General features: G+C 41.1%; 1 protein-coding gene across 4 annotated transcripts in view; it reads left to right on the top strand.

Moving 5' to 3' along the window:
- Window positions 1–259: 259 nt before the first annotated feature.
- MON2 (MON2 homolog, regulator of endosome-to-Golgi trafficking) overlaps window positions 260–13754 on the top strand; it is a 129055-nt gene continuing 115560 nt past the window's right edge. For all 4 annotated transcript variants that reach the window (XM_004700487.4, XM_004700486.4, XM_045289923.1 and 1 more), the window contains exon 1: window positions 260–678. In XM_004700487.4, coding sequence (XP_004700544.1) covers window positions 568–678 — 111 coding nt within the window. In that variant the 5' untranslated portion in view covers window positions 260–567. The remainder of the gene's footprint in view (window positions 679–13754) is intronic.

Raw genomic sequence — 13754 nt, 5'->3', positions numbered from 1 at the left:
ACCAGAGGTGGCCGGTGGGAAAGCGCTCCAGCTGAGAGGAGAACAGGGCTGGCCCTGGCACGGCCCCGCCCACGGCCCCGCCCACGGCCCCGCCCACCCCCGGTTCGCCGCCCGGGTTGGCCGGGGCGGGGGCGGCGGCCGCGGTGCCCGGAAGTGCGGTTGACGTGTCCCGGCCGCGCTCGGAATTGTGGGCCGCTCAGCTAATGGCGTCTGCGAGTCTTGGGGGCTCTGGGAGCCGGCACTGAAGGTTTCTGCCAGGTTGGCTGGTGACGCCCGGTGTGGCCGGGCCCCGCCGCCGCGGGAGGGACTTGCCCTCCTGGTGGGCTCTTCAGCCAAAGCCGGCGGAGCCTAGCGGGGCGGAGCGACAGCGAGGGACGCCTCGGAGGGGGCACCCTAGGAGTTGAGGCGAGGCTGCCGGGGGCGCTTACGCGCATTCCGGGTTCGCTTCCCAGGCCCGGCGGAGCCCCAGAGGCGAGCTGGGGAAGGACCGAAGGCGCTTGGAGGGAGCTGCTGGTCGCCCCCAAAGCTCGTTTGCCTGCTCAGACTTTGGCTCGAAGCTGGGGGATCATGTCAGGCACCCACAGCCCCGAGGCAGTGAAGAAGCTGCTAGAAAATATGCAGAGTGATTTGCGGGCCTTGTCACTGGAGTGCAAGAAGAAATTCCCACCTGTCAAGGAGGTAAGCTGCGGGCGACGCCGGAGGCACTGTGTTGCGCTTGCCTGGTCCTGATAGAGCCGTCCTTTGCCCCCCGTCTCGCGTCCCCATTTCCATCCGCCCCTCACTTTCCCAGAATTGCAAGTGTGTGTGAGCTCCGCAAGCGCTTTTCCAATTACCTAGATCTCCACCCTCTTGGCCTCCCGGTTCAGGAGTGAAATTCGTGGCGTGAGTCGATGCAGGTATATCGCACGCTTGTGTTTTCGGCCCCGACACAAACTCCACCTGTCCAAACCAAAGTGGAAAATGTTTGTCTGTCTATTCCTCAAAGTCAATATCCCACGTCGTGGTGAAATCTGTGCCTCCCACGGCTGTAGTCTATCACTCTACTGGAAACAGCTTTCTTTCCTGTCATGTGCAACTAGGGTAACTCTTATCAGTATTAGTAAACGATCCTTAGCCATCTACATTAGGACAGATAAGGAGGCGCTTCACAGTGACCGATTCAAGCCTGTTAAGAGTTGTAGTGAAGAGAGCGGGAAGTGTGGACTTGAAAGCAAATCCACCTGAATTTCAGTGGTACAGTGCATCCTACCACCTTGTGCTTCATTTGTCAGCTATAAAATAGAGTTTTGTAAAATTATGTACAAGAAAGTCTCCAGAGCACAAATAATTTATTAGGAAAGCTCCAGTTAATACATCTTAATTAAGTTTTCCAAATATTTTCTGAATTGAAATTGTCACCATTTGGTCACTGTTATTTTGTTTTTTTCTAAGATGCCATTTAGTGATCTTCAAACAAACAAGCCAACAAAGGAACGTAAATTGTCTGTTGAGGTTTTTTTCTCAATTCGGAAATAAAGTACTTCAGTGATATTTTTGTGAAAGTGTATATTTTTATTTCTATTTAATGTAGTGGGGTATGTCAGCAGTCCCATTTATTACTTGCCTTACAATCTCACCGAGTAATTTTAGATTTTTTTATTTGTTTAAATGCTTTCACCTGAATTCTAACATAATAAACTTAAAGCTTCTACAGAATCTTAACTTTTCTCTAATTGTTTTAGTTTCATCAGTCCTCAACACATTTCCATGTAGTATTTCTTTAATTAAGTAAGCAAATAGTATCCAACAATGGAAACTAGATGTGCCATTTTTGGAGAGATGACTATCATATCATAATGTGTTCAATAGTTTTTATAATTATCTTCATAATTTTTCCTATAATATCATCATTGATCTGTAATACAGAAAGGTTTAAAAAGCAATTTTAAAGCACTAAATGGTTTAAAAATATGAAATAATTGTAAGCATTGTTTTCATTGAGATAATACCAAATTCTGTTTTGTAACTTCAACAGTAACTTACAGAACAGGCACTTCTTAAAACACATGTACTAAGATTTCCCTACATTAGTGTTGTAGGTTTTCAGTAAGGCCAGCTTGGGAATTCCGATGGGGAAAGATATTTAGAGTTTCTAAACAAGTATCTTAAAACTTTTGAAATTCACCTTATTTTTAATTTGGGACTTTTGATAAAGTTGTATCTTTTAGTTGAACACTGGCCAAAGAGATAATTAGTAATACACCTAGTCTTTGAGAGAATACCAAAAGTGATTTTAGATATAATTATCTGATACTTAATTTTCTAAATAAGAATTTGTTGAAGGAAAAAAAATGGACTCCTTAATCATTGTTACTTTTAGTATGCTTGAGCAAGTGGAAAATTATCTTAACCTGTGTCACAGGTTAGTGAGGGGGTGGTTGTTTTTAGGTCTGAACCCATAGCAACCCTAAGCCCAACAGTACGGAGCAGTATCCAGCCCTGCGCTATGCTCACAGCTATTTCTATGCTTGAGCTTATTGTTGCAGCCACTGTGTCAATCCATCTCGCTGAGGGCCTTCCTCTGTTTCCCTGCCCCTCTACTTTACCAAGCATGAAGTTCTTCTCCAGTCACCGGTCCCTCCTGACAACATGACCTAAGTATGAGAGACAAAGTCTTGCTATTCTTGCTTAAATTACTAGGAGTTGGTGACTTTTTTTTTTTTTTGATCCCTCCCAAGGCAGGCTCCTAAGAGGCGGACTGAACAGGCATTGTTTTAATTTAATTTAATCGTGGTAAAATATATCAAGTAAAACCTCAGGAGGCTGGGACCTGTGTAAGGTGTAAACGTATCAGAGATGAATTCTTAAGTATTTTCTACTAGTAGAGATGGATAGAAAAGTGTTGACTACACCCTCCCAAAGGTAGCAAACTTGCAAGACCTGGGAAAACAAGGCAGCCCTGTTGAGTGCCAGCTCTCACAGGTTTCACTGTAAGGTTTTCATTTTAACCAATTTTAAATGTACATTTAGTGGCTTTAATTACATTTACCATGTTGTGAAACCATCACACACTTGTGTATGTCTCTAGACAATTCATGTAATATCTGATTAAATTTACTCAGCATAATGTTTTGAAGGCTCATCCATGTTATATATAGCATTTAACTCACTGCCACTGAGTCAGTGATGACTCTTAGCAACCCCTTGTGGGTTTCCCAGAGAGGGGAATAGAAAGCCCAGTCTTTTTCCAGGGGAACTGCTGGTGGTTTTGAACTGCTGACCCTGCAGATCGCAGCCCAACTCGTAACCGCTCCTCCACCAGGGCTCGTATATATAGCATTGGTCACTTATTATTTCAATTTAGGACTGAGTAATATTTCATTGTATGTACTGGATTCTGTTTATTCATCTGTGGGGAACACTTGGATTGTTTTCACCTTTTGACTATTGTGGATAATGCTATAATGAACATTACATAATCTGAGTTTCTGCTCTTAAGAAAATCTTTTGGCTATATACCAAGGAGTGGAATGTCTGGATCATATGGTAACTCTGGATAATTCTAAGTTTAATTGGTGATCCTTTATGTAATGGAGAGAAAAATCCATGATGGCTCCTAGTTTCTGGCTTGAAAAACTTATCTGGAGTAAAGGAATACAAGAAGAAAGAATGTTTAGAGCACAAGGGGGTATTTATGACTATATGAAGGGGCTTAAAATTTGTGGAGAAATTGCTTTAAAATATAATGGAATTTTCCACAAACTTTTAAAAGCTCTCTTGTATTAAGCTTAAAAGTATGTGTGATATTCAAGTGGAACTGATTAGTTGGCATTTGAAAATGATGATTTGGTATTTAAGAAGGAGGAAGAGTGTTTTTTATTTAGGAGTATCAGCATAATAGTGGAAACCACAGAATAGATGAGATGGGTTAGGGAGTATATATAGGCTGAGAATATCAGAGCTGAAGAAGGAACTTAGGGAAATAATAGCATTAATGGAAAGAACAGCTGGTCAGGCTAAAGCAGAAGATTTAGAAAATAGAGGAAATATTTGCTAGAGCAGTGGTTCTCAACCTTCCTAATGCCGTGACCCTTTAATATAGTTTCTCATGTTGTGGTGACCCCCAACCATAAAATTATTTTCGTTTTTATTTCATAACTGTAATTTTGCTACGTGATGAATCGTGCGATCCCTGTGAAAGGGTCCTTTGACCCCAGAAGGGGTCATGACCCACAGCTTGAAAACCGCTGTGCTAGAGCAAGATCCAGAAAGCTAGAGTTACAAACATTGGAGGAATTGCTTTCCAGTCTATAAAGGGCATATTATTTTTTAAAAACCAAATCAGCAATTTTAGTCTTTTTATTTTTTACCATTCAATCTAGATGACAAAACCAGTCCCACTGGTTTGCAGAAGCCATTTCCTTGCTCTTTGCAGAAACTTCTGCCCTCCTACAGCTAATAATCTTCAGGTAGATACCACACTCTTGGGAAAATGGCTGTTTCTTCCTTTGTGTATGCATCTAAACATCTAGGGACTCTTCATGGTTGAAGAGGCTCTTCCATTAAAATTTTCAGCGTATCTTCTGGTATATCCTTGTGGTAGTTACATAATCTGTTGTCAGTTTCAGACTTAAGAGTGAAGGGGTGGAGTTTAGCCTGTCAGGTTGCAGCTTGATAACCTCATTTGGAGGTGCTAAGGAGATGAATAGCTTGCTGGAGGCGGGACACACGCACTCCCTACGAGACATGCTTGCTGACGAGTGGAGCTATGCTAGAACCCTGGAGCTGAAGGAGCCACATGGAGACCCCTGCCAGCTCTGAGATGCATCTACTGCCACTGGATCCACAAGACTTTACACCCACTGGCCTGTGATTTTCCTGCATCTGGCATCATTGCATGTGTTTAGTGAGTCTGAAGAGGACTTCATAGATTGGTATCAGACATATGGAATTATATCGGGCTTATGGACTTGATCTGGACCGGGCTGGCATGTTTTCTCACTATTCAATTGCTGTTATATATAAAGCTCTCTCATAGACATATGAGTGTCGACGAATTTGTTTTACTAGTCAACCCAGACCAACACATTTTGGTACCAGGAGTGGGGTTCTAGAGAAACAAATCATAAAGTTGGAGAGTGGATGTTTGTTCCACCTCTGCCTCATGGTAATTTTTCTTCTTTGGCTAGCCAGAGGTCAGATATGTCCATACAGTGTACTGGATTGTTGTTTTCTGGAAAGAATATGGGAAGTTAAAGTTTTGATTATTTTGTTTTGTTGTTGTCTTTGGCTATTCCCATTTGACATGATGAAAATGAATGTTGTTAATTTTGAGCTCAAGGATAGAAATTGCCCCTTGAATTTCTCAGAGACCATGCTACTTAGGAAAAATGGCTGAGAGAAGGTCAAAATGGCTGACAGAAAGCCTGGCTCTGGCTTGATGCTGTCAGAAGCCTAATCCCATATTTTTGTGTCAACAGAATAGTTTAGATAAGGATTAAGATAGATAAGGATTGAGCTTGGCTGTTTTAAGAATTGAGTTTAGGATCTCATTCTATTTTGTTTATACTGATTTATTTTGCTGATTGTTATTGATATAATTGATTGAAATGATTATTAGGAAGTATGAAAATAGTTTGTAAACCTTGCCTTCAGCCATTAATATTTGAACCTTTAAATGGGATAGGACATGCCTGCAAAGAAGACTCTGAAAAGATACGCCCCCCCCCCCCCCCCCCCCCCAGTGCTTTGGAGTACTCAGGACATTTGCATTCCAAGAGACTTGTCTAGAGAGCTGTTGACCGGTTGAAGGGAAAAAAGGACTCTAAATTTTGAACTAGTGGTTTTTGCCAGAAGCTGGAAAAAAGATCTGGATCCCTGAAGAAACTCTCTGCTCCAGCACTGAACATTAAAGGGAGCCTGTGGCAGCCTGAAATGCTGCTAGGTGACCACCTGGACCCACTTGTTGAGTGGAAGAGGGAAAAAAGCAGCAATAGAGAAATAGGTTGAGTCTGGCCACTGACACCCATGGACCTGGTTTACAAGGAACTAGAGGAGAAGTGGAGAGCAGGTTGACTGGTCTGAAGTTCATGATCTAGCCCAGTTGGGCCAGAGTTGGTGAGAATTTGTGATGAGGCCCATGGTCTAAAGTCCAGACAGCCAATAAGCACCCTGGTGAAGCTAAGTGAGGCAGCCCACATTGAGTTCACCAGAATCCGACCAGATGAAGAGAAGATGCTTGAGCCTGTGAACTGGTGCATATTGCTGCTGACTTTATGGATTGCCTGTCCTGATATGACTTTGGTTATGGATGCAGATGTCACAAGTTTCCAAAACTGGAATGAAGATTCTTCATGTCAGAGAATATTGTCTCCTCAGAGCACTGGGTTGGTATAAGTGGGCAGTATAGAAATTGGATACCCAAAATTGGGCGAATAAAGGCATGAAGTGGTTGGCTTACAAACTTTCATAGGTGGGGGAATATATTCATAGGATTATAGGATTAAGGTGTAGGTGTTACTTAACTGCACTTGCTAAGCATAGGATATTTTGTTTTGTTCACTTATAGAATGCTATGTTTAAATGACAGTGGCACATTTTTTAATTGTATGCATTTTTATTTTATCCTGTTAGGTACCGATATGATTTTATTGTTTGAAAATTATATATGGCTAAAGAGTTGTATGAAAGTGTCAAATTGACAAGGGGTGCTCTGTGGTCATTACATAATCTGTTGTCAATTTGAGACTCAGTGTGAAGGGGTGGAGTTTAGCCTGTCAGGTCGCAGCTTGATGACCTCATTTGGAGACGCTATGGAGCAAAATAGCTCACTGGAGGTGGGACACACACTCAGTCCCTGCGAGACATGCTTGCTGACAAGACAAGTGGAGCTTTGCTAGAGCCCTGGACCTGAAGGAGCCACGTGTAGATCCCTGCCAGCACTGAGATGCTTCTACTGCCACTGGATCCACAAGACTTCTCCACCCACTGGCCTGTGATCTTCCTCCATTTCGTGAGTCTGACGAGGACTTTATAGATTGGTATCAGACATATGGACTAATATCGGACTTATGGGCTAGGATGTTTTCTCAATATTATCAATTCTCAATTGCTCTTGTATATAAAGCTCTCTCTCTGTCATAAGGAAGAGATGAGCCAGTCAGGGTACAGTATAGTACTGATGAAACATACAACTTTCCTCTCATTCTTTAATGCTCCCCCCCGCCCCACTATCGTGACCCCCATTCTGCCTTACAAATCTGGCTATACCATAGCATGTACACTGGTAAAAATAACTGGAAACACATGGAATCCAGAACAGGTAGACCCCTGAGGTAGACCAATAATGAGAGTAGTGATACCAGGAGGGTAAGGGTAAGGTCGGGGGAGAAAGAGGGTGATCAATCATAAGGATAGACATGTAACTCTCTCCCTGGTGAACGGACAACAGAATAGTAGGTGAAGGGAGACATTGGTCAGTGTAAAACAAAAATAGTAATAATTTATAAATTTTCAAGGGTTCATGAGGGAGGGCGGGAAAGAGAGAGAAGGGGAGGGAAGGAGGAAAATGAACTGATACCCAGGGCTCAAGTAGAAAGAAAATATTGGCAACATATGTACAAATGTGCTTTACACAGTGGATTTATGTGTGGATTGTGATAAGAGCTGTACAAACCCCCAATAAAATGATTTTTAATTCTACCTTGCAAGGCTGGCTAGACCAGAGGATGCACACTGGTACAGATAGGAACTGGAAACGGAATCCAGGGCGGATGATCTCTTCAGGACCACTGTTGTGAGTGGTGATATTGAGAGGGTAGAGGGAGAGTGTGTTGGAAAGAGGGAACCGATTATAAGGAACTATATGTGACCTCCTCCCTGGGGGACGGACAACAGAAAAGTAGGTAAAGGGAGACGTTGGACAGGGCAAGATATGACAGAATAATAATTTATAAATTATCAAGGGCTCATGAGGGAGGGAGGAGTGGGGAGGGAGGGAAAAAAATGAGGACCCGATGCTGGGGGCTTAAGTGGAGAGCAAATGTTTTGCGAATGATGAGGGCAGTGAACGTACAAATGTGCTTTACACAATTGATGTATGTATGGATTGAGATAAGAGTTGTATGAGCTCCTAATAAAACAATTTAAAATAAATAAATGGAAATAATAATAATAATAAAGCTCTCTCTTATGCACATATGAGTGTTTATGAATTTGTTTCTCTAGTCAACCTGGACTAACACAATCCCCATGTGGAAAAAGATTCAGTCTTTGCATAGTAGCAAAATAGACAGTTGTGGACAGCATTTGCATCATAGTTCTGTGAAGGTTTTGGACAACATTTTATATATAGCTAGTTTAATGATTGCCTCTGGATTCTCTTGCTGAAGGTGGGCAGTTGTTACTTGTTTACATCTACCCGGTCTCCAGTATTTGAGGAATAAGTTTTTTGTTCCCATTTATTCCCAGAAAATGTGATGTGCCTTGTGTTCATTATAGCAAAATGACCCTGCAGTCACTCAGTTGATGGTATGTGGGCTTGTGCAATCCTTGAAGTTTTAGTGATGCCACAGCAGCAAGTTTGCCATCTAAGAGCTATCACATCCAAGCAAAAGCAGCCTATTGCTGGGGTGCCTTGAAAAAGCTTGACGTCTTTTTTCACAAGCAACACTGACCTTCTTTGGTCAAGACCTACGGCCTGTAGGTATACTGTTTTTTAACAAAGAATGGAAAGCTAAAAATGGGTTTGAATGTGATAAATCTGAATGCCGGAATAGTAGGGAAATACAGTTGTAGACAGTTTGCCTTGTGGCCTCCCCATTTTTCTGTTAAGATGGGAAACAAACTTTTGTTGGGCTTGATTAGTGTTGAAAGAGGTGAAAAGATAGGGAAACTGAAAGAGAGCAGTGGACCACTTTGAAGAAGTGGAGAACTGGACTTGGAACACTTAAAGGAGCCTTGCCAGGAAGAGTGGTTGAAATGATGGTGGACCATGAGATCTAGATTGGATTCTAAGAGACAGAAAAAGCAATAAAGTTTCATTGATTGGGAGAAGATGAACGTCTCACTCCCTTCGAGTTCACCCCAATCATAGTGACCCTGTAGGATGGAGTAGAACTGTCCCTGGGAGTGTCCCAGGCTGTAAATCTTTACTAGCAGAAAGCCTCGTGTTTCTCCCCCGAAGTAGCTGGTGAGCTCCAACTGCTGACCTTGCAAACTAGCAAACCAGTCCTTAACCCTCTACACCACAAGGCTAAGGCATCAGTGGCACTGGTGTAACAAGAGAGTACTTCCTTTAGGGAGGGAGAAAGCTAGAAAGATAAAGAGCTAGGACAGTAGTGGTGATATTACGCTTCAGATTGTTAAGGTAAAACTCTGCTAAAGAATGAAAAAGTCCAGGGAGCAGGTGATGGAAGAGGAAAGAAAGTGAAAGTTAGTGGAGTTTTATGGCCAAAATTAAGATTTTGTATACATCTTTTTTCCTTTTAAATAAGCTGAATGGGAGTATAAAATAATAGAAGATGCAAACTGTACACTCCCACGTTTCCTGTTGTCTCTCAGGCCTCATGGAATTTGGTTGATTTGCCTAAAAGGAACTGTGGTAGAGTTCCTCAGTGTCCAATATTTTTCTTTATTAGCTGGTTGAGTAGGGGAATTCGGTCCTGTTTATAGAAGATGGGAATTCCATCTTGGAATTACTTCCTGTTTATAGAAGACATTATAATAGGTTCAGTTGACGATGGCTTGAGCTAAAGTGTAGGTGTAGAATTATTCAAGAAAATAAAGTCTGTTGCTGCTAGGTGCTATCAAGTTGATTCCAACTCATAGGACCGACCCTATGGACAACAGCAGGAAGCACTGCCCAGCCTACATCATCTCACAGCTGTTCTCATGTTGGAGCCTTTTGTTGCAGCCACTGTGTCCACGGTCCTCTTCTCTTTCACTGACCTACTGTACCAAGCAGGGCATCCTTTCCTAGGGACTGCTCTTTCCTGATGACATGTCTAAAGTACATGACACAAAATCTAACCAACCCCACCTTAAGGGGCATTCTGGTTGTACTTCTTCCAAGACAGATTTGGTTTTCGTTCCGGGTCTCTATGGCGCTTTCAGTCTTCTCTGCCAGCACCATAATTCAAATGCATCAAGATTTCTTCTTCAGTTTTCGTTATTCAAATATCCAACTTTCACATGCATATGAGGTAGTTGAAAATACCATGGCTTGGATCAGTATTTCCTCAAACTGGCATTCTTGAAATTTGACATCAGTGTCCCAGAAGAATAAAGAAGGGAGAATTATTAACCGAAGTCTTAGAACAGGGCTACATTTGTTTTCTCTTGAGTTAAATAAACCATTTCAATGTCCTATAGCTAGAGGTTCCTTTTTATATCTTTAAACAGCTTACACTGCTTCCCAGTGTGATTGTCTGCCTACATTTATGGAAAAGTTTGTATATAATAAAGTTATAATAGTTTACTGTGGATAGTTTTAAGAAGGTTGCTTTAAAAATAATAAGATAGAAATAAGTCATAAAGCATATCAACTTTAATGACCAGTTTTTCTCTTAAAAGGCTAGCACATTTCAGTAGTGATTAGTTTATACTTACTACTACCCACTTAAATGAAACCAGGTGAATTAAATTCCTTTTTTAATCTTTTTTAAGCAAAAGCACTTTTCCTTGTCTTAAAAACAATTACTATACCAGGACATCGATTAATTATACAAAAGTAGTGATAAACTATGAGGCCTCATTTTATTTGTTTATTTTATTATAGTTTTGTTTTTCATTTTATTGGAGACTCTTTCAACTCTTGTCACAATCCATGTATCACTTACATCAGGTGAATTTGTACATATGTTGCCTTCATTCTTTTCTAGACATTTACTTTCTATTGAGCCCTTGGTATCAGCTCCTCCCCCACCCCATAGCTCCTTGATAGATTGTACATTGTCTTTATTTTCATATTTCACACCCACCACTGTTTCTCTTCCCCCATATTTTTTGGAGAGGGGTGTATGGTTATATGTTGATCATTGCAATCGGTTCCCCCTTTCTCCCTTCCTCTCTCCCACTTCCTCCAACCCTTCTGGATTCAGTCCAGTCTGAATTGAGAAGCAGCACTGGGGTCATGGTAGTAGGGGGTTCCTCAAGGAAGCCTCAAGGAACCAGAGGAAGATAGTGTGTTTCATTGATGCTTTACTGCACCCTGGTTGACTCATCCCTTCCCTGTGGCCCCTCTGTGGGGAGATTGTTCCATTGTCTACAGATGGACTTTGGATCTCTGCTCCAATGAAGCCTCATTTTAAAATAACTTTCTCTTTAGAACAATGGAATGATCTATTTTATCATACTATTTAAGGACAGAGTTTTGACCTCACTATATCTACTTTTTTAATAGTCAACAGTGTTTTTAAAAAAGTAAGATTATAACATTTTAAAATTTTCTTTGATTAAAATTTAGTGGCCATGTTGTACTGGAGGAAAGTTTTAATCGAGGTGATTTGTTTTCTGATGGATAATTAAATTGAAAGTCTTTCCACTAATCTAAAGAAAGTATTTCTACTCAGGTAGATTTTATAAGTTACAGATTCCCCCAAATTGCTGCAGTCAAGAATCACTTGAGAATTTTTGATACTATTGGCTGCTGCTATCATTCGTTCTAATTTAAGTAGAATTGATTGCATACTGGACATCAGAATTAAACAAAACACAACTTCTGGTGCTCTTAATATGCAAAAACAAAACAAACCCAACCTAAACCCACTGCTATTTAGGCAATTATGACTTGAGGCTATAAATCTTTATAGGAGCAGACAGCATCATCTTTATCCCGTGTAGTCCCAGTGAGCTTGAATTGCCAACTTTGCTGTTAGCGGCCTGCTGCTTAACCCACCACACCACCAGGGATCCTTTTCTAATATGCAAAACTCAAAATTAACTGCTTTTGAGTCAATGCCCACTTGCGGTGACCCTATAGGACAGGGTGGAACTGTTCCTGGGAGTGTCCCAGGCTGTCTCTCTCTCTCTCTCTCTCTCTTTTAACCTCCAAGCAGTTTTATTGGCATATAAATCACATAACAATTCAGTAGTTCAGTCATACCAAGAATAATTATGTAATCATCACCACAATCAGTTTTAGAACATTTTCTTTATTTCTTGTGCTCAGTGTTACTAGCTCCCTATTTTCCCCTAACCTTTCCTGCCAGACTCCCAAGGAACCATTAATCCAGTCACAGTCTATAAATTTACCTATCCTGAATTTCATATATAGAAAAAATGTTGAAAAACAAAAAGAATAACAAAATAAAATATATTAAAAACCTCAATTGAAAAGAAAGCAGAAAATATGAATAACTAGAACACATTTAAATGAATGAGACCATAACTCTTTACGGTAGTAGAAAGCCTCATCTTTCTCTCTCGGAGTGGCTGGTAGTTTTTTAACTGATCTTCTAGTTATCAGCCAGCAAGTAATCACTTTGCCATCTGGGCTCTTTCTAATACTATTCAAGTCTCACATAATCAGAAAATCTGAAATTTTTCCCTGAAGTAATTGAATTTTGGCTGTTTTTCTCATAGTAGCCATTCTAATTTAATTGGAGTATTTCCATTTCCAAAAGTTGTAGAAGTAAGCCCAAGTGTATCATTTAGGCATCCTCGTTGTATGTCTAGAAAACTGATATTGGCTGATTTACGCAGAAAGGACATTAATTGATAGGATTGAGTGGCTCACAGAATCTGTAGAAAGTAGCCTTAGAAAAGTAGAGTAACAAAGGGAGACTAAAACAGACCACCAAGCAAAATTCTTGCCAGCAAGACCACCTGTTGCTGAACACAGACTGGATATCACAGACTGTGATGCTGGTTACTCCCCAGGTTACTACTAGTCCTGCTAGACCAGTGCCTCTATGTGGCTTTCAAAAAAAATTCTCTCACACTTCATATTTTTGTCTGCCTCTAGTTTCCATATTCAAGATGCTTGATGGGCAGATCTCTTAGGTTAAGCTTAGACTTCCAGGTCATGTAAGGGAAGAATCAAGTCTCTGGAATTTTCAGTTTTACTAGTGGAAGACAGGCTCTGTTTTACAGTAGAACTCATAAAGGGAATTCTCCAGACATACTTGGAAGCTAACAAAACAACAGAGATCCACTGTCACTCACCTTTCACTCAATGCTGACTCATAGTGACCCAATATGACAGGGTAGACTGCCCCTGTGAGTTTCTGAGACTTAACTCTTTATGGGAGTAGAAAGTCCTGTCTTTCTCCTGCAAGATCCACTATACATACAGTCCAGAATTGATTCTTAAGAATGATCTAGCTGTAACCCCCACCCAGGGGATGAACAACAGAAAAATGGGTGATGGGAGACATTGGGCAGTGTAAGACATGAAAAAATAATAATAATTTATAAATTATCAAGCGTTCATGAGCGAGGAAGAGTGGGGAAGGGAGGGGAAAAAATTAGAAGCTGATACCAAGGACTCAATTAGAAATAAAATGTTTTGCAAATGATGATGGCAACAAATTTACAAATGTGTTTGACACAATGGATGGATGGATGGATGGATGATTGTGATAAGAGTTGTATGAGCCCCCAGTAAAATGATTTTTGAAAAATGGAAATGGTCCTTGAGATAGTTTATTGTGCCAGCCTGGCCGATAAACACAAGTGGGATTAACTGAAGGGCAGAGAGATAAATGGCTTGGTGAGTCTCGCCTTTCTTGTCTCTCGCTCTTTGATCATCGGACCAGTGTACGGCTGCCTTGCTT

Source organism: Echinops telfairi, unplaced genomic scaffold (assembly GCF_000313985.2).
Source record: "Echinops telfairi isolate 266 unplaced genomic scaffold, ASM31398v2 ScPeMD7_2;HRSCAF=8, whole genome shotgun sequence".
Taxonomy (NCBI): domain Eukaryota; kingdom Metazoa; phylum Chordata; class Mammalia; order Afrosoricida; family Tenrecidae; genus Echinops; species Echinops telfairi.
Note: the sequence above shows the minus strand (reverse complement) of the source record. Positions and strands in the feature narration are given on the sequence as shown.